The sequence below is a fragment of the Hypomesus transpacificus genome, chromosome 15 (assembly GCF_021917145.1).
Source record: "Hypomesus transpacificus isolate Combined female chromosome 15, fHypTra1, whole genome shotgun sequence".
Lineage (NCBI taxonomy): Eukaryota > Metazoa > Chordata > Actinopteri > Osmeriformes > Osmeridae > Hypomesus > Hypomesus transpacificus.
Window position 1 is genome coordinate 10127791 of NC_061074.1, and position 12296 is coordinate 10140086.

The 12296-nt window shown below is 43.0% G+C and overlaps 1 protein-coding gene across 4 annotated transcripts in view; it reads left to right on the forward strand.

Annotated features, from left to right (window-relative positions):
* Positions 1–22: 22 nt before the first annotated feature.
* The window catches only part of col4a4 (collagen, type IV, alpha 4), a 32511-nt gene continuing 20237 nt past the window's right edge, over positions 23–12296 (forward strand). For 2 of the 4 annotated variants that reach the window (XM_047036540.1, XM_047036543.1), the window contains exons 1-4: positions 23–511; positions 1222–1369; positions 1775–1817; positions 4195–4266. In XM_047036540.1, the coding sequence (XP_046892496.1) occupies positions 1323–1369; positions 1775–1817; positions 4195–4266 (162 nt within the window). In that variant the 5' untranslated portion in view covers positions 23–511; positions 1222–1322. The remainder of the gene's footprint in view (positions 512–1221; positions 1370–1774; positions 1818–4194; positions 4267–12296) is intronic. The other 2 variants (XM_047036541.1, XM_047036542.1) reach the window with 2 other exon arrangements.

Here is a 12296-nt window from a genome sequence, read left to right on the forward strand (position 1 = left end):
AGCTCATTGGCCGAGCTTCTGTAATGCCATAACCTAACTAAGATCCGATTTGTCTGTTAAACTCTCAAGGTTTTTTTTTTTTTGACGAAATTGTTCCAAATGTTGTACTGTGCACCGTATTGCCTACTCCAACATGTCACACGAAGTGCCCTATGAAGTAACCCGATGTGAAATAGAATTAAAGTGTGCATGATCTGACAAGATACTTTGCGCTCTGGGGGATTGATAGGGTAACAAGTGCGGTTGCACAGCGATGGAGTACTTCCTTCACACTTGTTGAAGTCAAGTGTTTCTGTAAGGTTTTAGGCTTGATAGTTAATTTTTTCTTGTTTTCTTTTCTTTTCTGCAACATAAAACTATTGGACATTAGTCATTTTAAATAAGTTATTACTTTAATCATAGGCGAATGTGATGCTTTTCTATTCAAAAAGCAAGTGCAAGGACAACGACAGTGATATTTAAACTTGTGAAACAGTGTCTGCGTCGAACATCACAGTGGACAACGTTTAGGGTAAGTGTAATTTAACTTTAAAGAATTTTTTTTATTTTGTCAAGGTGTATGGACGTGCCTCGACGCACATTATTTAGTTGTTTTGTATGTCAATGGTCTGAATTTCCTCTAGGCTACGTAGTTTTCAGTGAATGCGTCTTTTTCATTGATATTTTGTGGAATTCTTCAATTTAGTAGGCTAATATACTCCCCATTTTCATGTTACTTGTTACATTTTTACATAGCTAGATTTGACTACTTGGTTTTTAGGCATTTTGTGGCCATTTATAAAGCATTCAATTTATATGCGTTTCTATTCTGCAAAACCAGATTTTTTACAAAACCAGCAAATTCCTGTTTCTTTCCTGTTTCAATGCAATTTGAAGTCATTTACATCTTAGAGTTATGTGGAGTGAAGTGTACAGATCATGTTTGTGTTGAAGAGGAGGATCATAACGATGAGATGGGCTCTATCTCAGTTTGTGATCTGTTAATCAGTGGCTAAATATTTTAATCCAGTGCCCTTTTGTGATAAACCCAATCTGTGCACCAATCACAAGACCTAAATTATTTTTTCTGTAATGCCATTCAGTTTATTGAGACATTAGCTGATGGTTACCTATATAATTGTTGAAACAGCATTGACTTGAACAATACCCTGATCAGTCAATCTACCTGGCTTCCTGTGTGGAGATAATCTATTAGGCTTAACATATGTGTCCGCATCCTAGGAGAGGACAGGAGGTGGGGTCGTATCCTTGGCTGTGGAACAGTCAGAGGCTAAACACAAGGGGCCAAGGACTTGAAACGGGAAACGCCCCGAGTGGCTCAAATGACATTCTCTATCTGCTGGACCACCTGTTGCAGCCTCCATCTGGGGTGAGATGCATAAGCTTTCATATTCTCTCCCATCGACAGACTGACTGTGTACTCTCACTGGTCAGTTTCTCTTTGAATCGGAAAGAAATAGTTGGCAGATACTGTGTCTGGTTCATGCACTCCACTAAACCTAGTTGTTTTAAATCCAAGAAGAGGCGTGAATGCGTGTACACTGAATAGAGGCCTGTATTTGAAATTGTCCTTTTGCACAATGTGTTTGCCCAGTTTGTATTGCTGATCCATCCGTGCTTCATGTTATAAACAGAGAGGATCTGCATAGGCTACATAGCAGAATGAACATTCAGGATTTTTGTAGATGACAGAACAGGGATGGGATGTAATGAAACTACATTTCAGTTAAAAATAATATTTTGTCTTAACTCCTGTGCCTGTTTTTCTGTCCAGGTGGCTTGTGTTCGTGTTGGTGGCTGGACAGACCGTGTTTGGGGTGAGTGGATGCATTTTAGTATATGACCAAGGTTTTACACAAGAGTTATGCATTATGATTTGTCTACAGTATTTAGGCCTAATTATTGATGGCAGTCATGTGATTCACGTGACTGTTTAATACATGTGATTCACGTGACACCTTTTGCCAGGTATTTTCTTGTTGCATGTGTCAACCTAGCTCCGCACCGTCTTGCCAAGGAAAATAAGATCCCATGATTACTTCCTGACTCCCGTCCTTAGTTCACACAGGTTGAGTTAGGTTAGGTGTTGGGAGATTTGAACCAGTGCAACCTTTTTGGAGGACCTATGAAAGACAATGTACAGAACCAAATGTGGTATTATATATTTTAAATATTTCCCTGTATGTCCAAACACGTCAGAAAGAGTGAGAGCATGACCAGGATGGATACAGAACATTACTCCTGATTTGACAGAACTCCAGATACGCACATTCTTTCATTGCATATGGAAATTAAGCCTTGAGAGTAGAGGCTTATCGCCAATCTAACCAGATAAAGCCATCTTGTCTGCATGCCTGACTAGTGCTCCACAAGCACAAGGAATTTTACAAGCCTCTTTTAACACAGGCAGGCTAAGGAACATGTTGCTGTACCACATAGGTGTTCCACTGGTCTGGCGGTTAAAACCCTCTCCGATCCCCCATTACCACCCTACATACTGGGGTAGGTGTTGGGGGTGGTGGGAATGGAGAACGGGAGGTGATGGGGGTGGGGAGGAAGGTGCAGAGAAGGTGTGGGGTACAGAATAATTGTACTTTGATTGTACTGATTAAGTGCCATTAATCCTAAAGACTACCTACCTTTGTCGAGTGGTGTGTATGTGTGTGTATATGTGTGTGTATATGTGTGTGTATATGTGTGTGTATATGTGTGTGTATATGTGTGTGTAATGAGGGAACCATGACTGTCCGTCATGTGCCCACACGTGTTCTCTCCATCCTCTAATCAGTAATCTGTGAGAGATTTTTAAAGTGAGGCGTGCAATCACAATGATTTGAGATTCATCGACCTTCACATCTCTAAACCCACAGAGGTGATGTCATCAAGAATACTTACATCATTAGATCCTCCATAAACATCTGTCTCTGTTTAGTGTAGAAGTGTTACCGTGCGTGTCCACTACAGCGGTGCAGAGCGGCGCGGAGCGTCGGCTTCCTATCCATTTTCAATGAAACCGGGCGTTGACGCTCGCGTACGCTCCCACAATGCCCTACACCAGCGTCAACGCCCGGTTTCATTGAAAATGGATTGGAAGCCGACGCTCCGCTCCGTTGTAGTGGACACGTACCGTTAGGATGGTGTGAGATGATGATGCAGGCTGTTTTTTGAGCAGAGCTTGGTGTGCAGCAGGGCCTAACTGTCACCGTTGTGGGTAGCAGTGTCTAAGGCTGTTGCCATGGCATCTCCAATGCTGTGGTAATTATGGGATAGAGGAAAACGGTTCTTCTCCACACTTAAGTGTCAACACCTCATTATTCACTACGCTTTGTTTAGGGTAGAGAGTACCATATGCTACAACAAGCATGTGCTCTATGCTGTTTGGGATTTTTTTTGTGTTTCATTATGTACTTTAGGCCGTTAATTTCAAAGTTTTCATTATTTTTGTTTTCATTATTATGTTTTAAGTCTAATACTAAGGTTGTTACCCCGTAAAATACTTTATTGTTATTGAATACAACAAAATGTTGTTTGGCAACTCTCAGACAGCCACAAGAGCAAGAATATTTAAACATAAACCTCTCAAAGGAATTTAAATTAAGAAGATAGAAATAATGATTTAGTAAATAAACAAAGAGAACCCACTGTAAAATGTATACACAATTGCACATACATATTATGCCAAGGATGGGCAAACAGTCAGTTACCCCCTAATTAAAGGTAAACGGATCCAGGAGATGGAGTGATGGAAGATAAAATAAAACGTGATTTTCAGTTAGTTGATTGAGCTCTGTCTGAGCTCATTGCAGAGGTCAAAGGGGTCAACTGGGCCACTGTGTCACTAATAACCTTCTCTGGCTCAGGTTGTTCTGGGATTATAGCAACAACACCTGAACAGTAGTTTCTCAGATTGTCAACATTGTATCCTCGATGATTATTTACTAAGCTCTGGTTACTGGGTCATATGGGCAACACAAGGGTAACAGCTGAAAGCACTAGATATTAATGCCCTTTGTTAACAACAGTACTGTTGTTTGTCTTCATGTTCTCATGTTAATTACAAATGTTCTTTGTTTTTGAAGTTCCAAAGAGATACTTTACTGATGATGTGTGACTCTAAGTTATAGTTACGTTTACTCCCAAATGTATGTTTCTGTTGTTGCATTCTGTATGATACTGATCTGTTATGCCTTGCAGGGCGACATATTGGAAGAATGTGGTGGACGGGACTGCACCACTTGCCAGTGTTCCCCTGCCAAAGGAGCACGGGTAGGACTTCACCCCCAACACCATCCACACCTCCATCACCCCAACCTTTACTTTCACCTTCCACCATGCACAACTCCAGCCTTAACCTGATTACAGAGGAATCATCCTCCACATTGTTGCCCTATGCTACTGTCAGACTAGGGCTATGAGGCAGCATGGCTGCAGATAGACAGAGGTAAATATTATAATTGTAAATCCATATTTTCATCACCCACCCACCCTTTTCAAAGTACACAATGTTTGCTATTGTAAACATTGAAATTGGTTCTTGTGATTTCAATCTGGCATTAGGCGTATCAGCATAAATTAACAGGGGTCTTTATGTGAGGGCCTAGAGAACAAAGAAAGGTGTCAAACTTCTCCATGTGTGTTTCTGAGGAGAAGGAAGTGAAGCATTGCCCAGTGGTGTGTTAATGGAGTAAAGAGGATTAGTGTGAGACACAGCTAATGGGATTAGCAGTATTCTGTGTCAGGAGGCGATATCCCTGAGCAGAAACAGCCCAGCCTTCTCCAGGCCCCCCGAGTCTGGTGAGATGTTGGCACACTGACCTGCTTCTGTGTCAAGGGGGCCATGCCTCATAACACTTATATGGCCATGTATAGGTAAAGGTACATAGGTGCCCGTGTCCAACGCTGCACTCACACAACCAGGTGTGCCTCAGTGAGATGTGCGTCCGTACAACGCTACACTTTCTCATTCCATTTTGTTGAGTTTCGTACTTTGAAATGTTTCGTCTATTCCGTACGTTAACAGTGTGACGAAGCATAAGCGTGCTGGTTTCCATTTGCTGGAATGTGGCAATGTGAGTACACAGATGTTGCATAGACGGCCAAAGCCCCAATGATATCCTTTAACGGAAAAGTGACATATTTACTGCCCCCTTGTAAAGTAGAGGTGCACAATTACAGTGGGATCCGCAGTAAAGTAGTGCACACAGGTGCCCGGAGAATCTTCAAGAGCATAAACGCACACTTACACTTACACGTGTTACTGACACACGACGAACAAGGCACACACGCAATATTCAAATGTACAGCACTCGATTTACAAACGCACACACTCTCACACACCTGTTTTGTGATGGAGAGCCTTTTCCAGAGTCTCCCTCTTTAATCAGAACCCCTGTTTGAGGAAGACCGGAGACATCTCTGGAATGTGGAGCTCATAAATTAGTGATGATCCTCCTAAAAATCCCCTCCCCAGATTCCTGCTACCACCAGCAACCTACTCCAACAACCTCACCAGTCCTCAACCATTTAACAGGGCCTGGAAGTGGGTTCAGCCATTTAACAGGGTCTGGAAATTGGTACAGCCATTTAACAGGTCTGGGAATGAGGGACTAGTGACCTAACGGGGAAAGTTGCAGACACAGCCATCTGCAAAGTTCAGGATGCTTGCTCTGCAGTCACCCAACATCTGGGAGTGTTATATATATATTTTTTATATAAAGACATGTTCATACCAGTGCAATTCCCATTGGCGGCACATTTGTGCAGTGCCGGTTGGCCTCTCGCAAGATCCATGGCCAGGGGCAGCGCCAGATCATTATGCAGGTGCTGAGGGGGTGCCAGATCATTGACAGGGGGAGCTGCAATTATATATATTTACATTTAGTCATTTATTCATATTATATATAATCTAAGTACTATCAGGGCCGGAGTGGGACCCCATTTTCAGTCCGGCAATTAAATGGCCAAAACCAGCCCATCCCCACCAGGGGCCCAGCCATACGTTGAACTGAAATCGAAAATTAATGCGAGTGCGCATAGCGCAGGAGCAAGACTTTTTGGATTAATTTCAGTGCAAAATAGTTTTTGGAGTTTTATCTAGCCTAATGTAAACACTACGTTGGACTCATATTGTTTTATTTTTTCCGGAAATTACAACCCACATTTTTACCTGAAAGATTCAGGGCTTTTGAGAAAATGTATTTTTCCCACCCTTGCAGGAACCTATAAAGTGACAGCTAGATCTTTCTTTTTTTTACCTGGCTTTTTCAGTTCCTCCTGGCCAGTTGCGTAGCCAAAGGGGTGGCCGAGGTGACACTGGACCCCCCTGATATCCGACTGGCCACCCCAGGTGCCAACCCAAAATGTAATTCGCTATCCATGGCAATTGGATGCTGATTGACATTTAATTTATCTCAAGTTATCTTGTTAAAAGAAGCGTTTCTTTTGACATCTGGCAGTGCATTTTTTCAATAGAGGATATATCCACAGTTCACCAGTCAGTCGCTACACTATTTTTGTACTTTAACTGCTTAGATTCCTTGATGAAATGCCTTATCAATTTATTAACAATACAAAAGATTAACGCTGCAGTCAGATAGCTACCCTGTTTGCTATTGTATAACGCCTGTTCGAAATACGTATTTCAGAGTAGGGCTAGCCATGATCAATTAGTTGATTGAAGATAATAATGGGAATATGTTTATGACTGAGATTGGACTCAAATGTGGGTAATTGGATGTGTAAGCCTACATGTTATTTCTGCTTAGTGTTCACTTCAAACATTAAAAGAAACGGTGAGATAGCAGACTTCTTCAAAAAGCTGAGCAAACAGGATCAGGTGGAAATAGACCCCAGTCCTTGCACCACCCCAAGAACTCAGAGCAGCATACTAGTCAGTCAGTTACATGCCAAGTTTAGCCTGTGTTTGTAGGCCACACATGTAAGCCGACACAAACGTTTTTTTCCCAGATTAAGCCTCACTTTAAAATGTTGGTTGTTGATTTATGAGTGTTCTTGTTTTGATGGCTGTGGCATTTTTTGTGTGAGTATACACTAAAAGTTATGTTTTAATGTAAAAGAAGGATCTAACCTGGTTAGACCCAGATTATACAGTGTATTCATGAAAACAGAGTGACCAAAGTCTCTCCAGTTTGTGAGTAGCCTACACTACAGTGTGTGTAAGAAAGAAATGAGTTGCAATTCAGATGTAGAGACAGTCTATTCATAGTAAATGTATAATTTGATTAAAGTAACCCTAGTGGACCATACTAGGCCACACTGAAGAACTCAGGCTTAAGTGAATTTTAATTTCTATTTCTCATCAACAATCATTATTTACACTGCTTAGATGCCAGGCTAAGGTTACACACACATTTTCAGTCTTGGTCTGTGGACCCCCTGACGTAGCCCTGGCCACCCCTTGGCCACCCCATATATAAAAGTCTGGTTCAGCCACTGTTGAGTACCTCTGTTTTAGGGGAAGCCGAGCTTCCATTGCAGTCTTAAAGAAATCTCTTACTGTCACGGATATTATTAGGAAGGTGACCAAGGCATACACAACTTGTGTCAAGCAGAACAAATTATCTCTCAAAGGTAAGAACCTACAGGCCTTGTCCTCCATTGATCTCGTGGTGAGGGGCCATTCCCAGGCTGTTACTTAGCTGAAGGAGTTGGCTAGGATCATCAACATTTAGTGCCCTTAGAGGAGGCCAGGAAGAAGAGGAAGAAGGAGTAAAACCAGACAAAGTGAAGTGCCAGATAATTTAATAAGAGTTTATGTCTCGGAATAAAAAATGAAATTGAATATTACAAATTGGTGTCAGAGTATTTTGATCTTCAGAATGTCATTTTACTCTGGGCATATAGGGATGGGCAAGGGATGTCAGGGGGTTGGTGGCAATGTAAATATGGATATTTGCCACGGGGCGAGGGCTTCAATTACCTCTCTCTTTTTTGACCATACATGTGTTTGCATCCCTGTGTTTGGTATTTAGTAAGCTAGTACTCCTATTTCAGGTTAATCAATGATGTTTAATCTGTCCGTGTTCCATTACCTCTAGTCTCCCGATAATGTCAGCTGAGTGTCCCCTATTTCAGGTTAATCAATGATGATTGTTGACCTTGGCTGTGGGAGCAGTCAGCCTACTTGGATGACTGTGCGTCCGCATCAGCATGTCTTTCACAAGGAGGTGTTAAAAAAGGGGCACCTTTGTACCCTCCTTGGTTTTGTGGCTTAAGATGCTTGTATAGGTCAAGTGTGTGTTAATACCAGTTTTCCGGCCCACCACACGATAAAGGTAGAATTTCTAATATCTGTTCATGGCATTATATAAACATGACATTATATAAACATGACATTAGACAGATCAGATGAGGACACCATCTCCTACCCTCTTTAAACTCACACACAGCGCAGCTGGACAAAGTAGTTAAATCTACTATTATTATGTGTTAGGTGATATTTATTATCATATAATGTTAATAACAGACCAGCATCCTGGTCAATAATGATAATCTTAGAACACTAATAGTACTCCCTCTTGGTAACTTCACTCGCTGGCACTCAATAGACCGTGTCCCCTCATGCTAGCCCTGACAGTACTGATAAGTAGACCAGCATAGAGGCACGACTTCTCTGCATGTTCTTACTTGTAGTGGTTCTCGTCCCATTTGCACTTTTTTGGTCGTCTTTGAAAAAGGATGTGTGATTTGCCGGTTGACACAATCATTACCACTAGCTAGATCAGGTTGTGCTACGAGGAAAGGCTTCTGGAGAAGAGTTAAATGCACTAAATTAAATGGGCTGACTGATGTTTTGACATTTGAAGATCTTAATTCTATTGTGTTTACTGTTGGGGGGGAGATTAAGAAACGTATGTATGTGGAAGCCCCTTTAGCTTGGGAGATTACTGGTCAACTCACAATAGGCTACAGAGCTAATTTGTGATGAAGATTGAATTTGTAAAATGTAGCCTACTTAAAACACTATATAATGCTAAAAGTAGATTAAATAAATTCCACCTTAATACTGTATAGTATTTCAACTATTTTGTAGAAGAGGAAAGCATGCAAAATCACAAGATGGAAACTTTGTGTTAAAGACGTTAAAGTCCTGTGACTCGGACTGTGCGAGTAGTTCGTTGTCACTTCGTACTCTTTAAACTCTTTGAAAACGATGTGTTTTTGCGTCAGTACGACGCGCGCAAACCATCATTTGAACAAGAACACTAATATTTTCATCGTCAACTGCGCCCATTGTGAGAGCTACATAGCCAGTATTTTGGCCCAACAGTAGCAGTTTAGCATACAGGAAGTGGGAGGATGAATGGGGGTCGATGAGGAAGGGTCTCTGGTATGGTGGCGCAGTGTCACGAGTGTTTGTTTGGCCCAGAGGGCGGAAGCCAGAGAAATGCCTGGGATTATGAAGGAGTCTGATGGCATTTTTGATCAGAAACCCTGGAATGTTTGTGCAGTAGTCTAGAGGTCGGAATTCTAATTGAATTTCTGGTCACTCCTTTGTGGAAGTGATGTACCATTTTCTAAGAGAAATGCAGAGACTAAGTGTACTATAAGCACAGAAAGTAAGGAGTGTGTTTTTCAAAGAACGATATGGGGAATGTGATTTGAAGAAAGTGTTGACGTGTCTTTTGGAAAACCTTAGTCTAGACACACTAGAACACACAGGGACACAGTCACATGCTTCACGGTTTGAAAAAAAGCTAAAATATACTGGTACTTACTACTTATACAGCTTGTAGTTTAGCAAAGTATGTATAGTATGTTAAGTATAACTGTGAGAGAACATATCTGCTTCTGTAGGCCTTAGTTCTGAAAGCTCAAAAAGAAAATCTTGTTCCTGGGAAAAAATATTTGACCCTAATAGACACAGGCTTGTGTGTGCTGGTTCACACACACACACACACACACACACACACACACACACACACGCACGCACGCACGCACGCACACACACACTCGTACACACTCTGACCCAGACATTGACCTGTGTGTCACATTCCCACAAGAGGCAACAGCCTGACCTCCCCATTATGTTCTTCACTTCTACACAACACTGTAGCCAATGTGTAATTATATATGATTTGTGAAGAGAGTAACATTCAACAGTCCTTTGATGCTTCTAGTTAGGACCATGACTAGTGTCTCCATGAAGAGATGTTCCAAGGCCGGGTGAGAAGTCGCATCTCTGGAGGCGTACGTGGACAGCTGGCTGTCCAAATACGGCTGTGTTCGGCGCGGCTGTAATTCGCTGTGCCAGCCACCCTGGGCAAGCCCACACAATGGTTGTTGTGACAAGGACTAGGGGGGAATCAGGGGGTCTTAGTGATTATCACAGTCCTGCGCACCCGGAGAAAGACAGCATGCTTAGCATAGAGCTGCTGTCACATCCACTTCAAGCACACTAGTCACACCGGCTGTAACCCCTGGAGCAACACACACTCTTTCTAAACATTGACCAAAATACACACACAAATACACACACACACATATATACAAACATACACACACTCAGTCACACGCATACTTACATACATCCCTCTTTTATACAGATTCATACTGAAGTTAAACACTGAACTGGGCTATGGATTCAACATGCTACAGTTGCCTACTCTGTGAGGTTGTCGCATTTTCTCCCTCTCTTGCCCCTGACCTTCCCTGCTTGGCTTCTATCTTATTGTCTAGTCTTGTCATACAGTGAGAGACTCGCTCCGCAACCACTCTCTCAACAAAAAATCATGGAATTGATTAGCTGGTCTCTCAACGACACCATCTTCTCGACGAGAAGCTTAGGTTCGGGGAAACTTGACTGTCCTTCCGGGACGTTCGCAGCCGGCTACTCGATGGACGCGTGGCAGAACTGGCGTGTCGTGTGCCTAGAGGCCCTTTCCGTGGATGACATTGAAGACATCTTCCTATTTGGAACCATGATTACAGGCTTTCTGCTGATTGGATTGGACGCTGCCCTGGTTTATTGGAAAATTGATGAAACGGTAACAGCTGTCAAAAGCCCCCTAAGGCTGACCGACATGATTGATGCGCCGGGCAGAGCTGTTGCAGCTCAGACTGTGGTTTTTACATTTACATTTAGTCACTTAGCAGACGCTCTTATCTAGAGCAACTTACACTAAGTACAGGGACATTCCCCCCAAGGCAAGTAGGGAGAAATGCCTTGCCCAAGGACACAACATCCTTTTGCATAGCCGGGAATCAAACTGGCAACCTTCTGATTACTTGCCCGATTCCCTAACCGCTCAGCCACCTGATTCCCTTACTTTTTAACCATACTATGGATAACCACACGGAGAAGCTCGGGGCTCTGCAAAGGAAGTTGGACCGACTCTGAGACTTGGATGTTGGATAAAGAATATGAGTAGACGTGAAAATTGAATGCAGCTACTCGCCCAAACAACCCCAATCTTATCTGCTTTCGGCCCCGTACCCAGCACAGGCCTTGGCCAAGGCCGCTGCTGGAAGAACAACTCCCCTGGAGAGTGCTGCTGCGAGACTCTCTTGTCGTCCCTTCTCCCTCCTCTTCCCCCCTTCCAACAGACACCTGTGGATGGCTGTCTCTGTCTGGGACCTGATCAAGGCTGTCTCCATGGCAATACAATCTGCGAACTGAGAATCTGACTGATTGTGGCCTTGGCGAAGGCGACAACCCAGGCCTACTCACACACCAACTTTCACCTACTACAGATATGCCATCACACCCACCGTCCCCCATCCAACGCCCGCTTCGTTCCCCCCGTGTGGCAGGCGGGTCTGTGGCCAGCGCCTATTATGGCTGCAGGAACAGATGCTGCTTGTTTGCACTGGCTTACCTCTACACCCCACCCCCTCCCTCCGTTGCAAGTCATGAGTTTCTGTAATGTTGGACAATGTTTGTGCTTATGTGCTGAGATGTTATTTCTCCTGTTCCCACACTGTACTCCTCTAGGAGCATAGTCTGGGGGTTGACTTTTTTCTCTCCTCTCCTCTCCTCATGTTCTGCTGACATTTTCAAGATGGCGCCGATGATGGCTGCCTCGGTCGGTACCTTACGGCCAAACTAAATCTCTTGTCTGTGCAAAGTTTCATAGCGAATAAAAACCAATTCTGATTCTGATTCTGGAAGGTATACTGTATCTGGTGTCAGAAGAGGTAGACAAAACAAAGTGAAGCAGGCTTGTCTGTCTGGATACAGCCTAAGAGGTAGACAAAACCAAGTGAAGCAGGCTTGTCTGTCTGGATACAGCCTGGTCGCTGTTTCAGTTTAGAGAATCAGAATCAGAATAAAACAG